Source organism: Otolemur garnettii, unplaced genomic scaffold, assembly GCF_000181295.1.
Source record: "Otolemur garnettii isolate 467f Iridium unplaced genomic scaffold, OtoGar3 scaffold00188, whole genome shotgun sequence".
In the NCBI taxonomy this organism is placed as follows: Eukaryota; Metazoa; Chordata; class Mammalia; order Primates; family Galagidae; genus Otolemur; species Otolemur garnettii.
Genome location: NW_003852583.1, coordinates 1,567,766 through 1,595,623, shown reverse-complemented (window position 1 = coordinate 1,595,623; position 27,858 = coordinate 1,567,766). Strand labels below are relative to the sequence as shown.

General features: G+C 48.3%; 1 protein-coding gene across 1 annotated transcript in view; it reads right to left on the bottom strand.

The window, feature by feature from the left end:
* ADAMTS16 (ADAM metallopeptidase with thrombospondin type 1 motif 16) overlaps window positions 1–27,858 on the bottom strand; it is a 131,327-nt gene that overhangs the window by 5,009 nt on the left and 98,460 nt on the right. The window contains exons 19-21 of the mRNA XM_003800890.1: window positions 5,502–5,703; window positions 5,201–5,395; window positions 4,031–4,255 (exon numbers count right to left, since the gene is read on the bottom strand). Of these exons, the coding sequence (XP_003800938.1) occupies window positions 4,031–4,255; window positions 5,201–5,395; window positions 5,502–5,703 (622 nt within the window). The remainder of the gene's footprint in view (window positions 1–4,030; window positions 4,256–5,200; window positions 5,396–5,501; window positions 5,704–27,858) is intronic.

Sequence of the window (27,858 nt, the reverse complement as noted above, 5' to 3'; positions counted from 1 at the left end):
CTAACTACAGTCCTGCTGGCTTCTTCCCTAACTACAGTCCTGCTGGCTGGGCTTGGACACCGCTGGGTGTGGCAACCCCTCCTTTCTTCTTACCGCCCACCCTCTTGCACACATCTCCTTGCTACCCGGACCTTTCAAGGTGGTCGCTCTCTGGGTGGCTGGTCAAGTTCTGGGTTAACCTCAGGTATAGGTAGAAGGGAGAAATGCCCAGGAGTCTAGAATGTTCTTGAGTGAGTGAGTTGTTGATGGTTTGATAGACAAGGAAACTAATGCATATCTAGGGGTGCCAGGGTTATTCTCTGAGCCTGACATGAGAGAAATAGCAACACCGGGGAATGCCCTCACTGGGCCCCCTTTCTGGCAGTCCTCACGGGCAAAAACTTGGTGAAGATATCATAAAAGTAAGTCCCTTCTTTGTGGCAGGCGCCTATGGTCTCAGGTACTTGGAGGCTGAGGCAAGAGAATTGCCTAAGCCCAGGAGCTGTGAGCTGTGATGCCACTGCACTCTACTGAGGGTGACAGAGTGAGACTCTGTCTCTAAAAAAATAAATAAACAAGTCCCTTCTAAACCCTGAGTTCCAGGGCTCCCCATGCTGCGGGAGGTGACGTGCAGCTGGGGCTCATTTTGCTGAGCTAGTGGTGTCCTCTAGGCCCCCAGTACTCTGAGTAGCACCAGCGCACAGGAGGGAGGGGGCAGGCTGGTTAGACCATCTCCCATTGGTGGCCAAGTGGACATCCCACAAAATATGAGTGGGACCCTCGAGGCCAAGTTGGGTGGAGAAACCAGCAGATAAGAAACTGCAGGGACAGAGGAACCCGAGCACACAGTCTAGACTAAGTTATGCAAATTGTGCTCAAAGGGCTATCAGTTCAAGAATGTAAAGAATGTGTGCATTTAAATGAGCACCTGCAAGAGAATGGGGTCAAGTGCCATTGTGGAAGTCCCCAGCCGGGGGGGTGGATTTAAAAATGCAAAGATAATACTGTGAAAAATGGGGTCTCATGTGCCCAGGCTTACAGGACAGGGTCCTAGGCTCATTCCTGCAGGCTGAGGCTGCTCCCCAGGCCAGACTCAACCAGCGGACCAGTGAGCCAGCAGCCACCAAACCTGCTGGCTTCTTTCCAGAACCCACTGCCATCAGACCTGCAAAGTGACTTAAACCCCCTGGGACAGGGAGTAGGTGCTGCAGGACTCATAGGCCTCCACCTACCCCCCAGAGCAGAGGAGCTGGAAACAGACTCCTGAAAACTGCAAGCTGAGGGCATGGTTGGCTCTTATTTATTTTCCCTCTTTGGATAAGGGGTGGCCGGGCTCTGTACCTGCATCTGGGACATCAGGGAGGCGTCCCTGCTATGCTTCAAACCTACTTTCAGCCAAAGTTGTCAATTATTCAGTTTCAATATGTGAGTATGGCAGCCAGGGAAGAAGTGGGCAGATTCACATCTGATTTCGTAGTTATCAGGGTCACACTAGAGGCAGATGTTCCCATCCTGTATTCATCTTCCTGAACATTCCCCCGAACCACAGTTCTGGCCTCTGTCCCTGTAGTCTGCATGTGGGTACCCTCTTGGCTGCAGTCTGCATGTGGGTGCCCCCTCAGCTGCAGTCTGCATGTGGGTGCCCCCTCGGCTGTCCCCTCAGCTGCAGTCTGCATGTGGGTGCCCCCTCGGCTGTCCCCTCAGCTGCAGTCTGCATGTGGGTGCCCTCTCAGCTGCCCTGATGCTCCAGGAGCTTCTCAGGGTGGCTGGTGCTGGAGAGGGCAGCTCATAGAACCCGGTTGGTCACGCCTACACCTGGGAGCATCCGCAGCTACCCCTGCCCCTTCTGGTTGAATTTCTTTCTTTCTTGTTAATGTCTCCAGCAAACACAGAAACTTGGGCTAAATTTTTTTCATAATCAGCATCTGGGGAAAAAATTCATTCTTGCTGAGATTTTATGCCTCAATTGAAAAAGAAGAGATTTTGCCATTTTTTAAATCATGTAAATGGTTCCAAAATAATTAATATGTGATTTGATTCATTTTTGTCACTGATTCTTTTACTCAACAGCTACTGGTTTCTTGCTTCCATGTGTAGAGCAGGGACTGTGCTGGGCTTTGGACACCAAGGGACGGACACAGCATGTGGCCCCAGCCTCAGGCACTGACAGAGCCTCCTTTCCATCATTTGCTTTTAAAAAGCCAACATTCAGCCCACGGTGGTGATGGGCTCCAAGAGGGTGTTTGTTCTGCTGCCCAGAAGGGGGGTGTAGAGTAGCGAGCCCTGGGACAGGACCACTGAGGACCCTGTGAGAGCCAAACTAGCTCCATTTTGTTGTTTACTGCACAAGCCCCATTCCTAGCTGAGCCCCATTCCCAGCTGTTTATTGCACAAACCCCATTCCTGGCTGTTTACTGCATAAGTTCCATTCCTAGCCCTTCTGCCCCAACCTCTGCCAGTGAAACCTGCAGGGCTACTCCCTGCTGCCTCCCCCCACCCCAGGTTGCACAGCCACTGAGCCATAAACTGAGTCACCTTAGGATAATAAACAATAAGTTTCTATTACCTTGAAATACAGGTAATCAAGCTGCCACGACCCTAGCCTCTGGTTAAGAAATCCCCCACCCCTCACCTGTACCAATCCAAATCCTCCTTTACTAGTGAAATCATTAGCCACCAATGCAAATCCTCCCTTACTAATGATATCACCAACCACCAATCAAAAGTGTACTCGTACTGGACCCTACCTTTCTTGCTTTCTGTACCCCATAAAAACTTGCTCCACCCTGGGTTCGAGGCTCTTTCTTGGTGTGTACACTAGGAGAGTCCAAACCTGGGTTTGAATAAACCTTACCTCTTGCCTTTTACATCGGAGTGTGTCTCGGACTGCTTACTAGGGCTATTTGGGAGAATATTTTCGGGCATAACAACCCGAGGACACTGACATGGTGACTACGCTCTGGGGTCACATGGTACACATGGGCCTCTCTGAGCAGGAGAGCTTCTGTGAGGCAGACTTTCTGTGCCTTAGTTTCCTCATCTGTGGACTGGAGATGATATTGCTACCTCCCTAAGAGGCTGCTAAGAGAGATAAAGGACTTGGCTCAGAGGAGGGTTGGTACTGAGACTTTCCTCAGGGTTAGCTGCTGTCCCTACCTTTATTCCTGTGTGTTCCTGTGTGGCACCCAGCCAGGAATGGTGAGGACATTCAGGGAGGGAATAGAGGTCCCTGGCAGAACTGGGCGTGGCAGCGAGAGTATGCACAGGCTATCCTTGCACACAACACTCTCCTCTCGGCCTGCTTCCTTCTGCCTTTATCTCCATGGAGAGGAGAGCATCAGAGTGGCCCTTGCAGCAGCCAGGGCACCTCTGTGCACCTGGAAAAGAGGCTCGCTCTGTCAGCCACCAGGAAAGAAGGGCCCCTCTCCTGGGCAGGAGCAGGCAGTGTGGATGCTCAGGGCTGGCCTGAAGAGCAGGGGCTGTGTGCCAACCCCTAGATGGCCTAGGGGTTGGGACCCACCTGCTCTGAGAGCAGAAATACCAGGGGGAATGACAAGAGGGACGACACAGACCTGGGACAAGCAGGAAGCCAGAAACCAAGAGCCAGAGCCATAGGACACCTGCCCAGAGGGCATATTTGGCGCTGGCAGGAGCCAGGTCAGGGCTGGGGAGGAAGGTGGGTGGGCTACACACAGCCCAGAAACTTGCCATCACCTGCTCCCCACGTTCCACACTCCTTCCCCATTCACTTGCACCTCTGTGAAATTCTGCCCGGATTTACTGAAAGCATTGTTGTTCCTCATATCTAACTGGGTGACATTTAGAACAAAACACATGAACTTTAAAGACAGTCAACATTTGGAGACCATCAGAAAACCACATCCATGGCTAGGAACAGGGCTATGCACACACTCTGGGAGAAAACCCTAACCAAGGCTCTGGCCGTGGTGGGACACAGCCCTGGCAGAATGCTCGCCCACAAGCCAGCTGCCGACTGGTGGGGCAGGGAGCTGTGCCCACCTTCTCTTCGGGAATCTGGGGCTTCCTGTACCTGAGACCAGGGTGAGGCAAACCAGCTGCCCCTTGAGGGGGCCGAGGCTGCGTACAGGGGGTGCTTGGGGCACGGAAACAGGGCACAGGCGCGGTCCAGCTCCAGGTCGGGCTTTGGCAGATGCAAACACTTCTTGGAGGCCAGCTCTCGATACTTCCCGGAAACGTACTTTTCCGCACACCTTAAGAATCTTTTCTGCGTTCCTCTTTCACATGTCACAGGGCACTGAAAATAGGAGAGAAACGCTGTGAGTGAAAAGTGCCTTAGTTTCCCTTGAAAAATTAGTGGGTCAAAATGTTCCCCAAAGATGCAAGCTTGGACATTTATATATGTGGACATTAAATGACATTTATTGGACCTTAGTATTTTTAAAATAAAAGGCATTATAGTCTCTATCATAAGGAAAGGAAGATCTGGAGGTCACAGTGGCACATCATCATGGGGTGTAGGCAGGGACAGGGCAGTCAGAAGCCACGAAGGGTGAAATTCTAAAGCTACCACTTCACTGGAAAATTAAACTGTCCAGCTGTCACTGATATTAGTAGGATGTACTGAAATTTAATACCCAAGGGCAGGGGGGAAACCCCACAACTCAATGGATGCATCCACCCAACTGCGGGTGTAATGCTTGGCTCTAAAGTAGGGGCAGGCTGAGCAAACCCAGGGCTCACAAATCTTCCAGAAACCTGAGAGCAGCCTGTACAGAAGGCAAACCCACTGCTTCCCTCCGAGGTGGCTCCCAGCTCCAGCTGTCTCGGCTGCCAGACACTCTAGATTGTGCAGAGGTGCCCTGGGCAAACCAGCAGGCCGGGAGGAAGGCCACAGCCCTGCTGTGCAAGGACACACAGGAGCAAGCCACACGGTTGAACCACAGGGCGCAGAGGGGTCTCTGGGGACAGGTTAGCCCCTGGGACTGCTGACTCATGCTAGGTGGAAGAGGTGACCACCTCCCCCCACGTTGAGTGCTGGATTGTTGTTACCTAGGCAGGTGTTACCGGGGCAACACCTGTCCACGTCGTCCCCCCCCCCCCTTGCACTCGTGCCCTTAGGCTTACCGTGTGTTTTCTGTGCCTTCATGGGGATGGAGTTGGGAGGCTCCCTTCATCGCTGTACCAGGCCTAAAGAGGGAAGCTCTAGGGGTGGGGTGCGTTCACCTGGGACCCCACCTACCTGGGACCAGGCGGACACTAGCCACTGCAGCTTCTTGTGGCCGTGGCAGCGCTGTAGGAGGCAGACCTCGTGCGTCCTGGGCTTGGTCTCTGAGGTACAGGATGCGTCGGGCAGCAGCCGCGCTTTGGGCCCAGGGTCGGTGCTCTTACAGGTCACCGCGCGCTTCCTCCAGCCCTTCCCGCAGGTTCGTGAGCACTGCAGGAGGAGTCTGCTCAGCACTGGGCAGGGTCCATGTGGGCAGGTCACCCCGCGGGGCCCAGCCGCCCCGGCCTTCCCCACCGTCCTCCGCCATCGCGCTTACCTCGGCCCAGGGCCCGGCGCTCCAGGCGGGCGGGCAGCGCTGCAGGTTACAGGCCTGGCGGCCCGGGGGCTCGGGGTGCGGGCACAGGCTGGCGGGGACAGGCTCCATGTGGTGGCGAGCGCGCCGCGTGCAGCGCACGGGCCGGGTCTGGACGCCTCCGCCGCACGTCTGGGTGCAGGTGCTCCAGTTCCCCGCCGACCAGCTGGGAGGGCACAGAGAGGGGCGTGAGGGCCATGGCCAGAGACGGTCCCCGCCACAGTCGGGGTGTCCTTTCTGGTTCCTGCTCTGCAACGCTTACAGAGGTCCTCAAACTTTTTAAACAGGGGGCCAGTTCACTGTCCCTCAGACCGTTGAGGGGCCAGACTGCGGCCCGTGGGAAGAGTCTGCTGCTAAGCAGGACAGGCAGCGGCCTCAAAAACACCTGGCAGGCCGGATAAATGTTCTAGGCAGGCTGCATGTGGCCGGCAGATGTAGTTTGAGGACGCCTGCTAGGCGGTTGCCCCTGTTGCTTTGATTTGGGGTAGGGGTGGGGGTCTGTAGTTCTTTCTTGCCCCTGGCTGCTGGGTTCCAGTGTCCTTGGAAATAACCCACTTCAATACAGGGTGTTGTTAAATATAAAAGCCTCGTACTTACTTTTGTTTGTAGGTAAGCTATTTCGTACCAAGTGTTTTTCCTGAAGAGATTCCAGTATATTTTTTTAAAAATTAGGAAAATCTATAATATGAATTTTTATGTACATAAAAAGAAAATATGTCAATGTTTAGGAACTGTCCACATTTACTGTGGAAATGCTTCCATTGTTTGGTGTCAACAAGATTAGTGCTTCTTCTTACACGCTAAACCATCTAAATTCTGCGTCCTTCCTGCGCAAGTTCCGTGTTGGGCTCCACGGCAGCGATGATTCTGCTTCTGGATCTCTGGTGGCCCCACTGCCACCTCTTGTGCTTTTGTGTGGCTTGCATGTCTCCTTTCCTTCCTTACATTTGCTCTCTCAGTCCTGCAGCCTTATAAATCATAACCGTTGTGTCCACATCAGGCTGTGAAAGACAGCTTGGCCGTCTGGAGGCTTTTCACACCATCTCATTAAGCCTCCTTCCCCAGGATCTCAACTGGGGATGTTCCAACTGGGCTGGTCCATTCTTTTCCCTCTGCTCCCAACTGCAAGTCATTACGAGGTCCTCCTGGACAGAGGTCATTCGTACCACATCACTCACACCACATGCCAAGTGTCTGTTTTGTTTCACAAATTGAGCTCTGGGGAAATGTCTTCATTTCAGATCATGAGCAAGTCAAAATCCATACAAGGTTCACTGCTAATGTCTCAGGCTTCTATGAACAGTAATAAGCTGTGTTTAGTAGCTGGTCAGTTGCTTGCCATAGGATCCCTGCTTTGTTTGGGTTTTCCTGAGTCCACCAGTTGGAACAACACAAGGGCTGGTATTACCCAACTCAGTCAGTCTCCGAGGCAGGGCACGGCAGGGCACGGCAGGGCACGGCAGGGCTCAGCACTCAGCAGCTTAGTGCTTCCCACTGCTCAGGGCCCATCCACGGCGCATACCTTTCTAATCCTCAGCGCTGCAGGAAGAAATGATGGAATTTAAAGTTCCTACTCAACAGTTTAGGTGGGATGTTCTGGTATCATTTTTTCAATTCTTAATATCCTTAGTGGTCAGCAGTCATTGGCTATTTCTCAAATGACTCTCCCATTTTTTAGAAAATAAAAAATAACATTTTGATTTGGGTATGTAATGTTTCCTTTTATCCAACAAGGATAAAATACCTTGTCATTAAGCAGCACACAAGCAGCTGATGTGTTGTGACAACAGTTCTGAGCCAGAGGCCAGTCCTGGCCTGGACCCTGGCCTCATGCCGCTCACAGCTGAGCCCCACCCAGGGTCATTCGAGCTCTGCTGATGGATTTAACATCAGTCTCTGTAAAATTCAGCATCAGTTTCTTTAATTTCTGTTAATTCTTTCTGAATTTTCAAGATCCAGCACTCTGCTGCTTTATTTTCAAGAATAACTCTTGGCCTTCTAGATAGAGGTCTCTGAGCCCAATAAAGGTGTGCAGTAATGATGGGTAGCAACCTTGCCACAGCACAGACCTGCAAGAGGCCATGCTCCTTCTCAGGGATGCACAGCTGGACTTAGTTCCAGAGGGGTGGTGTGGGAGATGGCCCAGGGTGGGGCTCTCCTGATCTGCACTGGGACAGGCTTGGTACACCTGGGTTTTAGACCATCAATGCATCTGTCACAGGGCTCCAGTAGCTTTTCGTAATTACGCCATTCACTTTTGTGACCTCTGCAACTATGCACATGCTCAGTTCCCAGATGACTCAGGGGTTAGGATAGCTGCCTACATGGCCTGAGAGGACAGGTAGTATGTGACTTCTAAAGACACAGCAACCTTCCCCTCCTATGAAACAGCAGCATTGCTATATGTGTAAATAATCTGAGATCTACCATGTTCTTCTTTAAAATTAAATGTTTTAGAGATAATAATGGACATTCAACAATAAACAGATGCCACTTTGAAAAGGCTTCCTTTTCCATAGGAAACACTTCAAAAATTAACTTTTAGACACGCAGGCTGGCTATAAGCTGATAGGCCAGTGGCCAAGGTTAGCAGAATGTGGGGAAAATTGGAAGACACAGGCTGACGTCCTAAGCCCCCTGGACATATGACCCAAAGCTGACTGGGGAGTTTATTACTGGTCTGTGTCAAAGGACATTTCTTCAGTATCACCTGGTGCCAGCTGCACTCCCAACAAGTTCAGAGGCAGCTGAAGGAGACAGAGTCCAGCTCTGAAAGAGACGATGATCTTGGTAACAGAGGTGCGAGTCACTGTGCGGGGCTGTGAGATAGACAGCACTGTGCCTGCATTCGCCACCCTCAGCAGTGACGCACGTAAGGCTCCAAATCCCTCTACGACCTGCAGGAAGTGCATCAGAAGTGACGGCAACATGTCACACGTGCTCATCCTCTCTCTGCCACAGTGGGTTTGCACAGATGTTCTGGATGCTGTCTGGGCAGGCCGGCCTGGGCCTGAGAGGACAGGCCTGGACACTGGGCCTTGCCGTCAGCACTTAGGAGCTTGCAGTTTCATAGTTGCTTCATCATCTTCAGCATCAACAGTCAAACTGCTTTGTTCAACTTGGGAAACTGAAGGAGAGGTTTACAGTGAGGGAGACACAGACATGGAGCTGTTTCCAGGTCGAACTCTCTGCTGAAGCACACAGAGCCAAATTGTGGGACATCAAACCTTCACCCGAGGAGGCGGGGCTCTGATTGTTAATTTTATGGACTGTGAAACGCCAAAGGTACGTGGACTGTTACTATTCAGAGGGGGACCTGCTGTTTTTACCTAGGTTTCCTGCCTCACTGTTCCATTAGCCAATTTTACTTTAAAAAGAATCTGTCAGGTCTACAGAGCATTCACTCTGAGGAGAGACAGGGAAAATGGAATTACAGCAGACAGACAAGGAGATTGACGTCAATGTTCAAAATGGCCTTAATTCCCTGTTTTGACAAAAATCCTGCATCTGAGGGTCTCCTCTCTGCAGAACACTGGGGGAGTTTGCATTTATTCCTGTACATGAAAGATTTTTAGCTCATGGAAGTTAAAAGGAGAAACATTCCATTCCAGTGACAATAGTGTGAGTCCTTTGCGAGGCTGCCCCTTCATCAGCTCTCCAGGAAAGGCTGGGACAGGGAAGCAGAAAGGACCCCAGAGCTGATCCTGTTCACCAATCTTGTCTTGCATATGGGGAAGCTGAGCTCCAAGAAGCCAGGGCTTCTTGAGTTTGGAGAAGATGCAAACAGAAGGGGACTTATTTTAGCACCAGTCACACCCCTAAAACAGAATTCATCTCTCCTTCACTGGAAAGAATGGGAGATTTTACTATTATATCTTCCATGTTGGGAGGGCGACCCCATAGAGCCGACTGTGCATGTAACAGACACCTTTGTTATGCCTCAAAAGATACCGGGGTGGGACACAGACATGGGGGTAAATCAGCCATCTGGACCAGACTGCACCTAAGATGGGGAACTGCCTGCATGTGCAGTAACCCCTCCACTGTGCCAGGTGTAACAGCCAAAATTCTCATGCCCAGGGATGGCACAAGGGGCTGTGAGGACCCTGGACCATTCACCTGTGACCAAGACAGTATTTTCCAAACTATAGCTGCCGGAAAGGCTCTCAGACATCTGCAGCCCTGCTGAATCAGAATGTGATGGCCCTGATGTTACAGGGGTTGGGGGTAGGAATCTGAAGCTTTGCAAAGCCCTGCCCACCCCACTGCTGGCAGTTGGAGTAGCAGCAGCTTTGGGACCCAGGATGAAGAAATGGGGTGGGCCTCTCCAGGTGCACCCTGGGACTGGCCACTGGAGCTCTGAACTACACTTCTCCTTCCATTTTGGATTCTAGTATTCACATTAACATTGTACTGATTTTATTTCATAACCATCAAGAGAATTAACTAGGACCTGCCAATAAAAAACTGGGCTGAAAGAAGTCTGGGGAATCAAGTCTTCTGGAGGAAACCAGATACCTTCATTCCTATTGTAAGTGCAGCAGGAAAGGCCAGCTGGGCTCCTCCGTGGAGCGGCCTCCCTGGCTGTGCACAGCCCTCGAGGATTGAGGATTTAGGATTATGTCCTACAGCGGGTTCCTGGCCCTGACTCGGAGGCTTAGCTCTTGCATGTGCAAAGTCAGGAAGGCGGAACTCTGTCCCAAAGAAGGACCGTCCTAGACCCCAAGTGGTTTCCGAGCTGGGTGGGAGGGCACAGCTGCTCTGGTCTACACTGTCTCTTCAACACTGGAATAAAGACAGCTGAGAAGTGAAGGTCACTGTCTCCCTTACTTATAGTCTTCCAAGCCTCTCAAACAATCCCATTTATCAAGAGGGGAGACTGCTATCCAAGGATATCTGTCTCCATGGTGCAAGGTCTTCTTGAACTTCTGGTTCACTTGGATGTGGCTGGTTGTCTTCCTGGAGTAATGGGTGTGCTCCTAAGTGGAGGCACTGTTCAGGTTACAAACACTCCTCTTATATACCACCCGCCACCTCGGTACAAAATCACTTTCCCCCGGGCAGGGCCGGTGTGGCTTCCCAGGAAGGACTCCTGTTTTCTGCTTTTTACTTTCTACGTATTTGTCAGGAGGGCAAAGCAGTGGAACGTTCCTGGGTTTGCTTCTGTCTCACGGCTCCCTACCGTCTGCTCCACTCTCTGCTACTGGATGGCTGGACGGCTCCTCCTGCCCGCTGGTTCACTCCAGCCATTAGAAACTCCTCTTTACTCACTCTAGACTGACCCCCTAGGCCTTTTCTGCCTCCACATTCCCTCAGCAGAGCAGGTTGGCCACCACCCACACCACGCTGAGCCTGGGGGAGGTGCCCACCTTGTCCAGGACGTCAGCATCCCCCTGCTGCCGCTCCCAGACTCCCAGGGTCCTGAGCCTGCACCCACATCTGTGTATGCCAGTTGAAATCACAATCGGAATTATGTAATATGATTGAATTTGGTGTAGTTCTATGAAACATAAACATCAAAAAGGAAGAGCGTGTTTCTATGAAAACAAAGTTAAGTCTCTGGGATGACTAAGTACAGACCGGTCATTAAATGAGATTGTTGTCAAATTAGGTGTGGCCAAGACAAAAGTAAAATATGGAGAAAAAATAAAAAACCTGAAATGATGTTGCACTTAGATAAAATGGGACCAATTTCACCATTCTTTAAAAAACTCTCAGACTGGAAATCACTTAGGGAGACCATTGTGCAAATGATCAGCTTGGAGCCTCCACTAGGTGGATCCCTACTCAAAAAACAAAAACAAAAACAAAAACTGGGGCCATGATGGAAAGGATTATCAAATGGATGGACATTTATGTATTTTAAGTAAAAATAAACATTTGACATATGTGTTTGTGCGTGTGCTTTTAAAAATGATTTTGTCCATTGATCTGCTTTCAACAACAGGTTGGTTAGGCAGCATCTCTGTCACCTGGGGATGACTCCTGTATCCTCCCTGCTCAGTGTCACACCTGCAGAAGCCAGAGATAGCTTACTGATGCTGCCCTCTGATGGGCGACAGGCACCCTGAGCCAGAGGTCCCCGTCTTTGCCCCCTGCCCTTCCCAATGGGACCCCCAGCTTCCTTCCTGCACCCCTTCCCCTCACTCACCAGCCCGGCCACAGCCTCCTGTGCACCCAACACCCAGGTCAACTGAGTCTAGGTCTGTGATGGTTAATCTCATGTGTCAACTGGGCTAAGGCTACTGTGCCCAGATATTTAGTCAGATATTATTCTAGACGCTTCTGTGAAAGTATCTTTAGATTAGATTAACATTTAAACCCATGGATTGTGAATAAAGTGGATTATGCCTCAGTGTAAGTGGGCGTCACCCACTTAGTCGAAAGTTGGAAAAGATGAAAATGAGGACCCCTGAGGAGGAGGAGGAGGAGCAGGGGGTAGGGAGAGGGGGAGGAGGGAGAGCAGGGAATCTGCTGCAGACTGTGGATTTGGATTCAAAGCTGCATTGCTTCCCTAGGTCTCCAGCCTGCTGGCCTGTTCTGTAGATTCTGAGCCATGTTGAGCCAATTCTTTAAAATCAATCTCCCTCTGTCTTTGTCTCTGTCTCTATCCCTCCCCAGGCCCACCCCCCGCCATTAGTTCTGTCTCTCTGGATCACCCTGACAATGCTCACTGTTGCTCTCGTGAATCCCTCTTTCCTGCCCCCCTGCAGTGGTCCCACTCTGCTTCCCAGAGTACTGTCAGCGCTGACACAGACACACCCATCACTGACCACAGGCCTCTGCGGCTCCCTGCTCTGAGGGCACGTGGCTCACTCTCGTGGACCTGCTATGCCTGCCGCCCTCCCTCCCGCAGGCCCAGGAGCACACGGACGGGGGGTACCAGGAGTTTAGGACACCGATGAGGGCTCCCATGGCTTTTAGAGGAAAGAGGGTCTGTCTTGGTCAAGGCCCCTGGAACAGGCCATCTCCCCAGTCACGTCACTTACTCTCCCCCCTAAGGATGCATTTGGTCACTCCAAGGCCCCAGCTGGCATCTGCCCTGGTCTCTTCCCTTGCTCTTCCTTCAGTTTGGTAATCCTGCCCTGCATGCTGACCCTGCCTTTGCAATGTTTAAAAGGTCTTAACTTTTCAAAGGAAAGGAATGTAAGCTCCTGCAGACACAGTGGAAAGTCACAAACAGGGAAGAAGCGAAGACCTCCAGGTTCTCAGGACCTAGAGACGCCCCAGGGCAGGTGACCTCCTGTCAGCTCTGGAGGCCTAGCCTGGTGACTCCCCTCGCTGGCTCCCTTCTGAGGGGGCCAAAAGGAGAAATTTCAGTGCAGAAATGGCAAGAATCAAATTGCAGCTGAAATTGCACATTTTAAAGGAATGAGAGAGACCATTTCATGGACAAAGAGGAAAGAGAGAGAGAGAGAGATATTGATCTGAGGGGTCAGGAGGGAGGCCTCCTTCTCCAAGGAATATTCTTTCTTCACACAAAGGACTCCAGTGAAGGAAGACAGGGTACCAAATTGTCCTTAGCTTGCATTTCATAGCCATTGAACTAAGAATGTGTCTGCCGCCATCTTCAGAGAAACGCTTGGGAGGAATCACATTTTGTACAAGACAACCAGCAAGAAAACTGTGACTAGCTCGAGGTTCATTCTGCTACCTGCTCACAGGCTAGGAAGTGGTCTTCCCGGTAACTTCAGCACCCCACCCCCAGGACCTCCCTTGCTCTCAGGATGTGGCCTCATGTTCCTTGCGGACATGCTAACTTACTTCTAGTTAGGCACTGGCATTGCTTAAAGGAATGAGGGATGCCTATTACCTGTTCCCACAGGCATGTGCCCAGCTGGGCCCATCTCGGCCTCCCAGAAATCAGGAGTGGTGAAGAGATGAAACCAACCGATGCATCCCCAGAGGGATGCAGAGACAGGCTGACCAGGAAGTCAGAGGCGAGTGGACAGCAGCAGCAAGACATGGAGGGCATCTGCATGGCAGGGCCTTGTGGGCATTTGCAGTCCCAAAAATGACAATGGAGGATGGTGGAAGGTCATCCCTGGAGGAGCATCTACATTGGGTCGGCGTTTCAGGAAAGTCATTGCTACCACAGAACAGGTAAGAGAGTGGAGGGAGCTAGACCGGGGATAGGAAAGGCTTCAAGGGTAAGAGCTGGTGGTCCAGCTGTGGTCAAGGTGGTGGACTCATCACATTAGAGCAGGTCATTCTGTCTGGCCACAAAGCCTGTGTTTCATAAGTTGACATCTAATCAACTTTGCACAAAGCACAAACACACCCTGGACATTTGCTGATAAAATGACAATGAACACCACCATCCTCTATTTATACACATAGAGCAGGTATTTGTTAAACATAGTTATATCCCCAAAACTTCCCTTTTAAGTTCACCACAATAAATCCCACCTTTCAGAGGATTCACTTTTGCCTGTGGGTATAGAAATCCATGAAATTAGAACCATGCAAAAACAGGGCAACACCCAGCAGAGTGCTCTGCGGAGCCCTGCCCTGTCTATGGTGCCCGCTAGACCATCCCAAGGCCACCTTTCCTTGTCTGAGGCCAGGTGGTACAGCATAGGCTCTGTGGGCAGGGGCCTGTGCTCCGATCTTAGCTCCACCCTGGCCAGCTGGGCGACTTTTGTAAAATCTCTGAACTCCACTGTCTCCATTCCCTCATCATCTTTTTTTTTTCTTTTTTTTTTTTTGAGACAGAGCCTCAAGCTGTCCCCCTGGGTAGAGAGCTGTGGCATCACAGCTCACAGCTCACAAGCGAGTCTCCTGCCTCTGCCTCCCAAGTAGCTGGGACCACAGGTGCCCACCACAACACCTGGCTAATTTTTGGTTGCAGCCGTCATTGTTGTTTGGTGGGCTGGGCTGGATTCGAACCTGCCACCTTCGGTAGCTGGTGCCTTAGCCACTTGAGCCACAGGCACCAAGCCCGTTCCCTCATCTTCAAAGTAAAGATGGCGAGTGCCTTTGCACAGGGCAGCCTGTGGTCACCAGCACTTCATTCCTTTATCTCTCCCTCATCCTTCCCCTCTCCTGCTCCTCACCACCCTCACCTGGACAGGGAGGTCATGCACACGTGCTCCCCAGGACTCAGGGAATTCAGTCCCTCAGTCTACCTGCTCTGTGCACAAACGAGGAGGGAAAACCTTGTTTCCCCACTGCATCAACTTTATATGCACTTTTTGAAAACCAGCTAAAAGCCTCCAAAGGCATGATAAATAAACATGCATTTTTAAAAAGAAAAAAAAAATCCCAGGGACATGAACGCTTATTTTGGTGTATTATCTCTCAGTGATTCTCCGACACGGGTAAAAATTATTAGTAAAAGATCTGTGATGTTGAAATTAGGCAATTGTTAAATACTTGCTGTTCTGAGAATGAATGAGGAATTTTAGAATAGGGCTCTAAAACTTGAAGGGTGGGGAGAATGAGAGGCTATGGAAGACAGTCCCCAAGGAACAGTAACTGGGCACATTGATTTATACTGGAAGAAAGGAAAGTGGACATTATCCCAATGACCAGACTAAATTAGAGAGTCCAGCAAAGCCGTGCACAGGTGTTCCCATCCCACCTGAACACAGGACAAAAGGAAGCGGGTCACTGAGGGACGAGGCAGCAGGTCCTACCTGGTGGGGCTACAAGGAAAAGAAAAGACAGCTGCCTCTTACAAACGCAGCCTTTCAAAGAGAAAGCCCTAGCTCCCTGGAGAAGTGCTGAAGTAGCTGAACTGCTACTTTGAGTCACGGAAAGGAGGAGAATATTGGTCTCCTTTAGGGTAACACCTGGTTAACGTTCCCAAGAGGGAAGTGGCCCATTCATGGGTGACCATGAGACCATCAGCTCTGCTTAGAATTTTAGCAGCTGGCTAGGAATTTTAGCTAGAATTTTAGCTGCTTAGACTGCTTGGGTGAAAACCAGCTACATGAATGTGAGCTTGAACATTACATAGACTTAAAGATTTCAAATCTAACCTGCCTCTTTACTTTGGGAATTTTCTGATCTTGAAGAGATGCTCTTTCTTAACTGAAAAATTAATCCTCAAGTATTTATGCCTAAGTTGCTGAGAAAATTGATCTACTAATAAAGGTATCATCTAATCAGTAGTGTGCAACTTGTGGCCCATGGGCCACATGTGAAATTTTTGCTTATCTTTGGTGCCCGACATCTTGAAAATTATTCATGGATCTTTTTTTTTGCTCATCAGCTTTTGTTAGTGTTTGTTTATTTTATTTGTGGCCTAACACAACTCTTCTTCCTCCATTGTACAGCAAAAAAAAAAAAAACAAACAAAAAAAGGTTGGACACCCCTGAATTTTAAATCACTCTAAAATAGGGGTTTACAGTCTTTTTAAATCTGTTGTCACACTCGAACCTATAAACTTCCATGCCACACTTAAATTATGTTGATAAAAAAAAATTAAAAAAAGGAATATACTTACTGTGCTTTGAAATTCCTTCAAGAATAATTTAATCAATGATGTTTAAAAATCTTTGCAGCACACCTGAGCCATCTTACATCAGTGTGCATACGGGTTGAAAATCACCACTCTAACCTGTACTCAGACACTGATAATAGGAAGCCTGCAGGCTAAAACCAGGGTTAGGTTCTCTGAATTACTTGAAATCTGTTGCTGTAATAACATAAAGACGGCCACTTGGCCCTGAGAAAAAGGTGATACAGAGACAACACTCATTTTGCTGGGAAAAGCTTTCATCTTGCCTAAGAGTTGACAAATCTCTTAGTCAAGGGCCAAATAGTGAATATTTCAGACCGGTGGGCCCTGTGATCTCTGTTGCAGGGACACCCCCCCCCCCGCCCCCCTCAGGCAGAGAGAAAGCAGCTAGAGACACCTGTGACTGAGGCGGCCAGACTGTGTCACACCTCTGTGGGGTGTATTTACAAACTCAAGCCGCAGGCTGCATGTGGCCTATGCTCCAAAGTTTGCCACCCCCTGATTCAACCAATCCCACTTATGAATAATAGGATTGAAACTACAGAACCTGAGAGCAACTGGTATTTTTACAGCCGCTGAGACACCTTAAAAGATAGGCCTGCTGGAGTTTGAGACCTATTTTGAGCACAGCCAGAGAAGATTATTGGGAGATTAGGAAAAACTGCCCCATTGTGGGAGATGTTAGCAATAAAAAGCAACAACAACAAGTCCCACATGTTAAATCTTGAGGTTGTAGCAAAATGTTTGAAAATCTTAAAAGGACAAACTGAGGTTTGTGCAGGCTTCAAATACCACAGCCAGGGAGACAGAAAACCAGGTGCGCCGACTGTAGGATATGACTCCGATGAAACCACAGCCACTCTGAGTGAGAACGTCTGCAGGACAAGCCAGCTAGCAGGTAGAGCTCCAAGCTTTTTTTTTTTTTTCTCTTTCATGTAGCAAATGGTTTAACCTCTCCCCACAAAAAAATGATGTAGAGGGTGCTATGCCCTAAAAGTGAAGAGCAGAAAGTTTAGGCAGTAGTGTGGGATGGGATTTGAACCCAGGAAGTCCAGCTCCAGGCTGGGTGCTCAGGGCTAGTTCTGTCCTTTTGTAAAGCACACTGGTGCCAGTTCACCTGTCACACACACTAACCCCTGAACAGCTCTGGGAGCAGGTGCCCTTACAGTTCCAATTTTACAGATGAGGAAACTGAAGCCTGGAGACACTGACGACCTTGGCTGCGGCCACTCTGGCCCTTGACAGTCAACTTCACACAACTGGAGCAGCTGGAGCAGGAAGAAAGCCCAGGAGCCTGGGTCCTTACCTGCTCTGTTGCATTGCTGCCAAGTAAGTGAGGTCTACAAGGATGGCTTGTTAGATGAGGGAAATCTGATTTGGGTTAGCAAGTTAATGTAGCTTTGCTGTAAAATGTCCTAGGAAAAATGCATGAACAGAGGGTGCCGTTAAAGATATAGACAATTTCATGAAAGGAACTGTATTACGGTTGTGATACTCAATATATATTGATGATGTCTGTTATCTTGTTTATCATATCTTGTATCTCTTATTACAAGAGAAGTCAACTGTGACTTGAGTATTAGAATTTCACTACAGGGTTTTCCTATCTTAAAATGCATACACATTTTTTTTTGGTATGCCCTGTATTTAGGAATTTTGTTGGCTTGCATACTGTGATTGGATACTTGTCAGTTTTGTTTGCATTTCAATTGCAAACATGGTTAAGTACAGAATTCTGCATCCTGAGTGAAAAGCGTATTTTCTACTTTATGACTAATTCCTTAATTAATTTATCACCTGACAGTCAGGAATGTGACACACACTCCAGGTGGGAATCAGTGTGGATTTCACGCAGTTCGCTGGTGGATTTGATCTGTGTAAAATATGATTCATCTGCTTCTTCAGTTTCTCTCTTAAAATTCATTGGATTTATGGCAATAATGGATTTAAAGCCTTCTGCACAATCCTCAGTTTGTCCTTTTAAGATTTTCAAGCATTTTGCTTAATTTCCTTTATGGAAATTATCCTTAATGATCCAGAATTAAATTAGTGTCAAAATGCTCAGTGTCCTGCTCTTTTCCAGACAGGTATCTCTGAGTTGTCATGGGAGTCCAGGTCTTCTGCACCATCTGAAATATCTCGCTCTGCCCCTCGAGGGAGCCTGCAAGCTGCCATGGTGCTCTAGGGAAAGCCGGTGTGTGTGTCGTGTATTTAAACATTTCATGGCTGCATTAGGTTGATTTTTCTTCCTTCTGAATTGAGTGACCTTCCAACACAGCTTGTCTGATCACTAAACAATCACGAATGCATTTCTCGAGATCCAACATGCCATTTGGATGATGGACCAGCTTCCTTTGTGTGGATCCTCCATTTCTTGAACAGGGGCGTCGGCTGCCCCTTCTATTGCAGAAGGCTGACCTCCCACCGGCACCTCCTCCCCTTATGACAAGGATGTGAAGACGACAGCTCACTCCTCCTGCCCTTTCAGGCTCTTCTGGCGTTTTTGCATTAGGGTTTCTTAGATGTCCCTCTGCAGTCAATGCGTAGAAATGACACTGTCCAGGCTCCTGAGTGGAGTCTCTCTGAGGACTCCTCCCTCCAGGTCTCCTCGTGCAGTGTCAGGGCTGTTGGAGCCGGGCTGCAGCTGTGGATGGCACCAAGGAGGGCTGGAAGGGCCTGGGCCAACTGGGGTTGGCCAGTGAGGGCCATCACAAAAGTTTTATGTACTGTCTGAGGTGACTCGGTCACCAGCAATTATCATAAATCCACTGAATTTTAAGACAGAAACCGAAGAAGTGGATGAATCATATTTTACACAGATCAAATCCACCAGCAAACTGCTACTATGCATGAAATCCACACCGATATCCCTCCCGGAGTGTGGGTCACATTCCTGACTGTCAGGTGATAAAGGTAGAGGTGAGAACAGCCGGGTGACAGCACCGTGTCTGCACCCTCTCTACATCCCTTTCTCAGTAGTTAGCGTGCTTATGATGGATAAAAGGAGGAAGTGCCTTTCCTGCTTTTAAAAACCTGTGTGAAAGCCATCAGTGAGGAGAGAATGGCGGTGCGTGAGTACATGGGTCCAGGTGCGTGAGCACATGGGTCCAGGTGCGCGAGTACATGGGTCCAGGTGCGCGAGTACATGGGTCCAGGCAACGCGTTCAGAAGTGAAGGGCAGAAATGGCAGCACACCCAGGAATACTCACTGTCCACAAAACAGCCACAGCATGTGGGTTTTACAATGATTTCTAAGCGTCTGTAAGTTTTATCTCAAGCTTTCCAGTGGCTGTGGAGCTGAGAGCCAGGTGTGAAACCACCCCCTGCCGTAGTTGGCTCTTGCTGGCCAGTAGAAGCTGTTAGGCTGGTGCCTGCCGAGAATCAACAGCTCATGTTTGACGCTGGAGTCATGGCTCTTTATAGGGCTGGAGCAATCTCCCTCCCTGCAGGGACGACTTCTCACTTTGGCTCCTTAGGAAGATTAATCCCATGCAGGAAATGAACACACAGAGTAGGTAGAATAATGTTTCTGTAACCTCCTGGCTCCCTCATCAGTCACCGCACTCTTCACGACACCTGCAGAGTCCTTACATCACATTTCCTTACTAAGTCTTAGGTGCCCGTTGGTTACATGTTTTCCCATAAAGTAGTTTGTATATATTAGCAGATATGAATGACTACAAAAACTTTTAAAAATATTTAATTAGTATACTTAGATATTTAGTTGACTAAATGATTACTGTTGGTGTTCATTTCATTCTTTGGAAGCAACCTTCTAACGTAAAGCTTCAGTCATCACAACACAAAATGTATCAAGTGAGTCCTGTTGTAAACGTCATGCTCATCTAGTGCTCTCCAAGACACAGGTGCAGAAAACTAGGAGAATATAATGTACTGTGCTGGTGTCTCGTGGATAATACCAGCTGTAGTAGAAGTGGTATAATTTATTAGTCCATTTTGCAAAAGACACTAATGATTCAGTGGTGTTTACTTTCTATATATAGACATCAGAGCCATTCTACTTCATGTTTAACTGGTTTTTCATCTGCTCACTATTCTTACACAGAGCTGAAGTAGACAAAGCCCATATTTAAAGGCCACATTCTCTGGTTCAGCTGGTTTAAATGACTCGAACTGGGAGGGCAGCCAGTCGGTGCCGCCTTTGTAATAACTCATCCTCGAGTATCATGTGCAGAGCAGAGAAATAGCGTCTGGGCCGTTAGGAGTCCTGTGATGTCTCTCTTAACCACCCGCATGATGTAAGGTCTACATCTGTGCATGAAGCCACGAGACAATCGCATTAGCATTCACAGACACGGGAAAACAGCCTGGGAAATGCACTGCTTTTAACTAAATAAAAGGTTCTCCTGGAAAAGAGGCAGCGAAAGTGTCTGAAATGCTGAGACTTGTCGAGGGCAGAACAGAGATGTCAAAGGTGTGGGCGATTTGGGTGTTACGGTCCAGTAGGTGTTAGACACCAGGGAGCAGGCGGTGCCAAACCTCCTTGTCATGAGGAAACCGACGTCTCCTGCAAGTCTGCGAGCTGTGGACAGTCAGAGGGTCTCGGCCGGGGCGTCCACAGCCCAGATCCATCTTGTCCACTGCGTTCCTATCATGCTGACGACGGTGGCTGGTATCCAGTGAGGTGCTTCCCCTGTATGAAATCTTTAATTTGCACAACAGGTCTGTGTGGCAGGTATGATTATTGTGCCCATTTTCCAGATAAAGCAACTCAGGTGCAGAAATACTAACTAAGGTGCCCAGGAGATGCTGGGACACGTGGAGGAGCTTGGGCGCACCTGTGCTCTGGGCCATTGTAGGATCCTCGACTGGAGGTGGACTGGAGGCTCGTCCCAACTGTGGGGCACAATGGCCACTGGGACGATGTGGCCAGAGGCCAGCTCTGGGGAAACCTTTACCGCAAGCACACTCTGCCCAGGCAGACAGGCAGCATTTCTACAGAAAGAGACTATCCTCAACGCTCCCACTCAGCAGACCAACTCTGACTCCGCGTCTTTGGTAACTACTGGCCACATGACCGGAGGGGTGTGGAACACAATTTAATAGCTTTATAAGGAAAGTATATCTCTACGAAACTTTTTTTTTAATCTTAAAAATCATAGTGGGGTGGGGCCTGTGGCTCAAAGGAGTAGGGTGCTGGCCCCATATGCTGGAGGTGGTGGGTTCAAACCCAGCCCCAGCCAAAAACTGCAAAAATAAATAAATAAATAAATAAATTATAGTGGAGATTTTGGGAAAGACAGTCCGAGTGAGGCAGTACAGAAGTTCCTTTTCCTCTGTAGCAATGTGAAGTGCTGAGAAACTGTGAACATATCAAAAGAACCAAAACAAACCACTGGTCACATGGCCAGCCACCAGCATCGGTAACTCAGAGCACTCAGACAAGGTTCAGCAGAGGAGGACCTGGGCCGGCAGCCAGGAGGCGTGCTCCAGTTTGATCTGTCAATAACTTGGATGGAAGGAGTAAATTAGGAAAAAGAAAGTTTACACAGAACCTATGTAAAGATGACACAGAAACTCCCCCCACAGAAATGCGTATGTGAAAAAGGCATACAGCATTCAAAAACATTTAAAAATATTCTGAAGAAGCCTGACTTGGGCAAATATAATTTCACAAATCGGCTCGGCATCCTTAGCTCAATGGTTAGTGCCAGCCACATATACTGGGTCCTGTAGGTTCGAACCCAGCCTGGGCCAGCTAAACAACAAAGACAACTACAACACAAAAATAGCTGGACGTTGTGGCGGGTGCCTATAGTCCCAGCTACTTAGAAGGCTGAGGCAAGACAATCGCTTAAGCCCAAGAGTTTGAAGTTGCTGTGAGCTGTGATGCCAAAGCACTCTACTGAGAGCAACATAATGAGACCCTGTATCAAAAACAAATAAGTAAAATTTCATAAAATCTACACTGTCAGGAAATGCAAAAGAGTAAAAATACTATGAAGCCAGACACCAAGAAAGAGAAAAGAAGCCAGAATCACAGTAACGGGAGCTGGAGTGAGCAGCAGCGGGGCACGGACACAGTCAGGAAACGCTGGGCCAATCATCCTTCTGAAAACACTCTCCAGACACGCCCTCGACCAGAAACCCACACCCACCGCCACGCTCAAGGGTGGAAAGCTGCAGCCTGAATGGCCCGGCCAGGCCACTAGATCCATTCAAGTAGAAAACCAAGCATGAGCAACTGTGGTCAGCATTATAAAACAGGATTTAATCACTGTAATTATTGAAAAAATAAAGGTACAGAATATAAGGGTAATACTAATACTGATCCTAAACCAAAATGAGAACAGTGCAAGCAATTGTAAGATCGGAACCTGAACTGAAGTGGAAGAAATACAGAATGAAAGAAGTAGAAATAGACCACGTGCTTCATTTGTCCACCAGTCAGTTTATGGATTTAGTTTAATTTGTAACGTTAATAAATCAGGAAAGAGTGGCTTACACATGTGATATTAAATTGTAGAGATGACCACAGTAGTATTGGAAACGCACTGTACGTTTCTGAACTAGAGAAGAAAGCCAGGCAGCAACAGCTGTAACGTAACAATGGAAAACTGTGAAATAAGTAAGAACAGTACATAAACTCAGGTGAAAGATTGTAAGAGTTATCTTTCGAATAACAGCAAGCAAATAATAACATAAACCAAGCTTTTACAATGTATGTAAAATTATAAAAAAAATACTATCAAATGAAAGCTACCAGAGCCTTCACGGACACACAGTGATCAGCTGGGGTCGTTATAGGAAGGTGAAGATGGCGCCACTGATCACGTCCCAGGCCTCATTCACCCACTGCCGCAGAACAAGGATATGGCTTGTCTTTTCTTCCTAAATTGAAATTTGAGATTGATGACTTTTTTAAATAGTGGAAATGTGAATGGGTTTGAGTGTCCTCCAGTGATTCTGAGGCTGACACACCGTCATTTACACAGACACACAGGACACCAGTCAACACTTGGCATCCTCTGTGACCGTGGGTCCCCTGAGGATTTTTTTTTTTCTTTTTTCTTTTTTTTGCTTATAAAGCCCAATATCCTGTGTGACTGGACAGGACCAATATTCTTGATCACAGAAAGAGTCACGACAGATCTATGGCTGCACGGCAGGAGTGACAGTGTCCTGTGGCCTTCCGGGAGTGTGGCAGGAGCTGTGGACACGTCGCTCATTGTTCTGTGCTGTGTATAGAACATCACCAACTTCAAAAATCAGATTAGTCAACTTTTTCTCTTAAAATCTCTCCAAGGCTTCTATGAAACAGTTACGTAGGATAAAAGGCCTTAGCTCAAGTTCAGTCAAGCTTGAGAAAATAGAAATACGTGAATGTTCCCAAAATAAGATAAATGAGAATGCAGTGGGCAGCGTGGGTCCAGTCAAGAGCCTCCGCTCATTCCTGAAAATGGAGAAGCATTTCAGCCGGGATCAGTAACAAGAAGGAAGATAGTTTAGTGTTGTTCTAGAAATAAATGCCCTTGCAACTAAACTAGGGCCAGTTAAACCATTACTAGTTTGTGATATTAAAAACATAAGATTATTGACAGGAAAAAAATGGAAAATATAAAATTTTAGTGTTTGGCTACAACATTAATGCTTTACCCTATTAAAATGATATTGAATAAAAGACAAAATTTTCATTCACAATAATTAACAAAAATTGTTAAATATTCAGGGAAAAAATAGAAACTCTTATAGTCACTTGTGCAAATAAATCTATTAATTAGTTTTGAAGAACACAGTGGTCAGATGAAGTCATGATGAAAAAAATAGTTTTGACAGGTGGTTTCCAAGTTTTCAAGGTTCTAATTTTGCCTAAATTAACCCAACAATGCAACGCTTTGTTTAAATAATTAAAATTATTTTTAATTTTTTAACTCGGCAGCACGAATACAAAGTTCATCTGGAAAAACACTCAGGTGATCTAAGGAGGACAAGCGATGAATGTGAACTTTCCCTGCCGGGAGTGAACTCCTGAAATAGTGCAGGAAGAAAGCGGCTGAGGGTACAGAGGAGGACACATCAGGGACACAGGGACGGGCGCGAGGGTACAGAGGTGGACACATCAGGGACACCGGGACGGGTGCGAGTTTGCCCTATGACGCAGCCGGCCTTGAACGTGGGTGAGGAGAAAGAGAGTTTTCAATAAACTAAGAAGCTACAACAAACTGCCCTGGCTGGTTACCCAGACAGCAGGGCCTACAGATTGAGCGATCAAAAAGTCACCCAGCCGGGACATTTCCGAGTGTGGGAGGTCACTATTAACAAAGGGACAAGAAGAACGTGAACTGTAATTGTTCTGAGCAAATGGGGACATATTATTACACCTAATTTGAAGCTTTAGTTTTCTATGTTTTGTACATACAGACATAAACATGTATTACTAATTTTTAATTCACACACACATATATATGTGTATTTATATAATTTCCTAGTACATACAAACATGAAAAGTAAATAAATTGTGAAATATATTTTTATATGGATTCCCTTATATTCAATATTTATATCACCACCTGATATGGTGGGTTGAGTATTTCCTTGATATTTTTTTACTACAATCTCAAATGTCCACCTGCCTCAGGTGAATGTTATTCACATCTTTTTTCCCCAAATAGAAAGGAACCACTGCGGATTCAGCAAAGGAATGAAAATGCAATGCCATTAAAGCACATCAGAAACTAGAAATAAATATAAGAAGCCGGAAGCTGACGCTTCCAAAAAGGGAAGAAGGAAAAACCCAAGACAGTTCCCAGATGAAGGACTAGGGACCAGAGCAGCAGCAGATGTGTGAGCAGCCACCGGGAGGCAGGATGTCATGCCGCCCATAACCCCATAACGCTCCCGCTCCCAGGGAGGGTGGATTCCACCCCCGAGTTCTGTTCCCAAACACTCTGCATCTGTAAGCCCCAGAAAATTCAACTTCCCTGAAACCTTCCCAGGCTGCTAGAAGAGGCTGCGCTTTCCAGATATGGTGGTGTCAACCAGACAGACGATGCCTGGCATCAGAGGAAGAGGGTGTTCAGCACGGCAGAGAAACACGGGAAGTTCCAGGGTGATGAGGGGACCAGGTGGGGCCATGAGACTCCCAGGGAAAGAGGGACCGAGGGAGAGTGTGGTGTGCTCCGCAGGCGGGAAATGCCGTGAAGGCCCTTTCCCATCCTCGCCTCCTCCTAGTCTCTGTTCAGAAGTGGCTTTCCTCACGAGCTCTACCCACAACCAGAGCCTCAGCTCCGAGCTCCACCCACAACCAGAGCCTCAGCTCCGAGCTCCACCCACAACCGAGCCTCAGCTCCGAGCTCCACCCACAACCAGAGCCTCAGCTCCGAGCTCCACCCACAACCAGAGCCTCAGCTCCGAGCTCCACCCACAACCGAGCCTCAGCTCCGAGCTCCGCCCACAACCAGAGCCTCAGCTCGGAGCTCCGCCCACAACCAGAGCCTCAGCTCGGAGCTCCGCCCACAACCAGAGCCTCAGCTCGGAGCTCCGCCCACAACCAGAACCTCAGCTCCGAGCTCCACCCACAACCAGAGCCTCAGCTCCGAGCTCCACCCACAACCAGAGCCTCAGCTCCCTAGCTCACAGCTCCTCTCTCCCTCTGGTCTTTTTTCTTTCTTTTTCTCCATGGCATTTATCACCTAAAATATGGTGGCATTTGGGGAAGATATTATTAATATGAAATATATAACAAAACAAGGTATAAACAAAGATATGGATAAACCCAAACCCAAAATAAACAACAGCCTTATTGTTGACTCTGTGTCCACCTCTGCGTAAACACCAGCTCCCCGGACAGGGGCCTTTCCCTGTGTGGTCACTGACTTGTCCCAAGGACCAGGCACACGATGGGTGGTCAATTTGTACTGGTGGAAGGAATTGATGAACTTCATATGTCTTCTGGAGTTTATGTAAAGAAACCTATGCAGGCTGGGGGTGGTGGCTGATGTCTGTAATCGCAGCACTTTGGAGGGCTGGGGCGAGAGGATTATTGGAGCAGCATCCAACCAAGGAGCACCATTATTGGTCTGAAGCATCCAGACCAGCCTGGGCAACATAGCCAGATGCTGCCTCTACAAATAAGAAAACAGCAGGCCAGGCACGGTGGCACACACTCGCAATCCCAGCTGCTCCAGAGGCTGAAGGGAGAGGATTGCTCGAACTCAGGAGTTCCAGGTTATAGTGAACTGTGACTGGGCCACTGCACTCCAGCCTGGGTGACAGAGCAGACCTCGTCTCAAAAAAGAACAAGAAAAAGAAATCTAAGCAAACAGAAGTCTAGACATTATTAACTTCAGACAGACCCCATTTCGTACATGAGCGGGAAGAGCCTCAGGCTGCTCCACTTCCTCAGCACGCAGTAGCAAGTGAATACTGAGGGTGACAGCGACTGCCGGGGAATCCTCGCCTTAGCAGGACAGAGGAAAGGCAGTCGGTGGCAAGAGAGCTGAGCGATGTGAAGCAGAAGGGCCACGTTCTCCCCTGTGATGGGTAATAGACGATCTTTAAAACCACTAGGTAGGAAAATGGCTACCATGCATGGTGTTCAGAAATATGGGGTAGTTACTAGGAGAGAGAGCCAAAGTCACCGCACCTGTTGGTCCTGTCAGGGGAGTTGGGTGGGATGGGGGGAGGGGACAGGATATCTCCCAGTGGGCTTTAGTGTACAGTATGGCCCTATGTGCATACAGTGACTACATAAAACAGTTAAACACCAAAATAATAGGTGTAAGAAGCAAAAACCGAGATTCAGTTTATTTTATTTTATGCTTTTGGAGACAGTCTCACTCTTGCCCTGGGGTAGAGTGCTGTGGTGTCACAGCTCACAGCAATCTCAAAACTCTTGGGCTCAGGCGATTCTCTTGCCTCATACTGCTTCATAGTTAGGACTACAAGTGCCACAATGCCCAGCTATTTTTTTTTTTTTTTGACAAGGTCTCACTCTTGCTCAGGCTGGTCTCCAACTCCTGAGTGCAGGCAATCCACCTGCCTCAGTCTCACAGAGTGCTGGGATTTCAGGTGGGAGTCATGGCACCTGGCCCTAGGTTCAGGTTAAATATTGAATTTTGAGAATTAAAACACATTCTCCTTGCTAGTCCTCTTTTTAAATTCAGGAAATATGTAATGAATGCATCAAAAGAATTAAACAGTCCTAATTGTTGGAATTTCATTTGACTTAAAAGTAAAATCCTACGTTGAGAGGCTGTGAGTAGCTGTACCGGGAGGGAGGTCTCGCGTGATCCCGCCTTGCACTGGGTCCAGACTGAGCTACACCTTCCGGGCGGGCGTAGGCTTCCCCTGTGCTCATTAGGTTCACCTCACACGGGCTGGTCATCTGCCTCTCTCTAGCACTTTAGCCCAGGGGGTCAGGGGCCAGTTCCAAACCTTCTAGAACAGTGGCAGGTATTGGCCATCACTGAACAAGTGTCTACTGAATGATGGAACGTGTACCGTAGTATCCACAGCCTCCCCGACTAAGGGCTGTCTTTGTAAATAGAGGAGAAATGTGCTTCTCTTTCCCGTGATACAATTGAAGTACTCATCCTCTCACTGCTGCTCCATTACTCTTTTTAATTCTATTAGCAAACAACATGTTTGCAGATAGCACAAAGGTAGAGTTTGGCTCAACTCCATCATTGGAAGTCACAAATTCTAAATCAAATCTTAACAATTTTTATATCACTTTGTGTGCAAGTATGTCTGGCACATTTAGGAGCCAGGATTTTCAGAATGAAAGCCTGACTCTAGAGACTGCAGAATCCAGCCACTTCTCTTCAACAGACACTCCAGTGCTCTCTACTTGTGGTCTACAAGGATAACTCAAAAAAAAAAAAAAAAAAAAA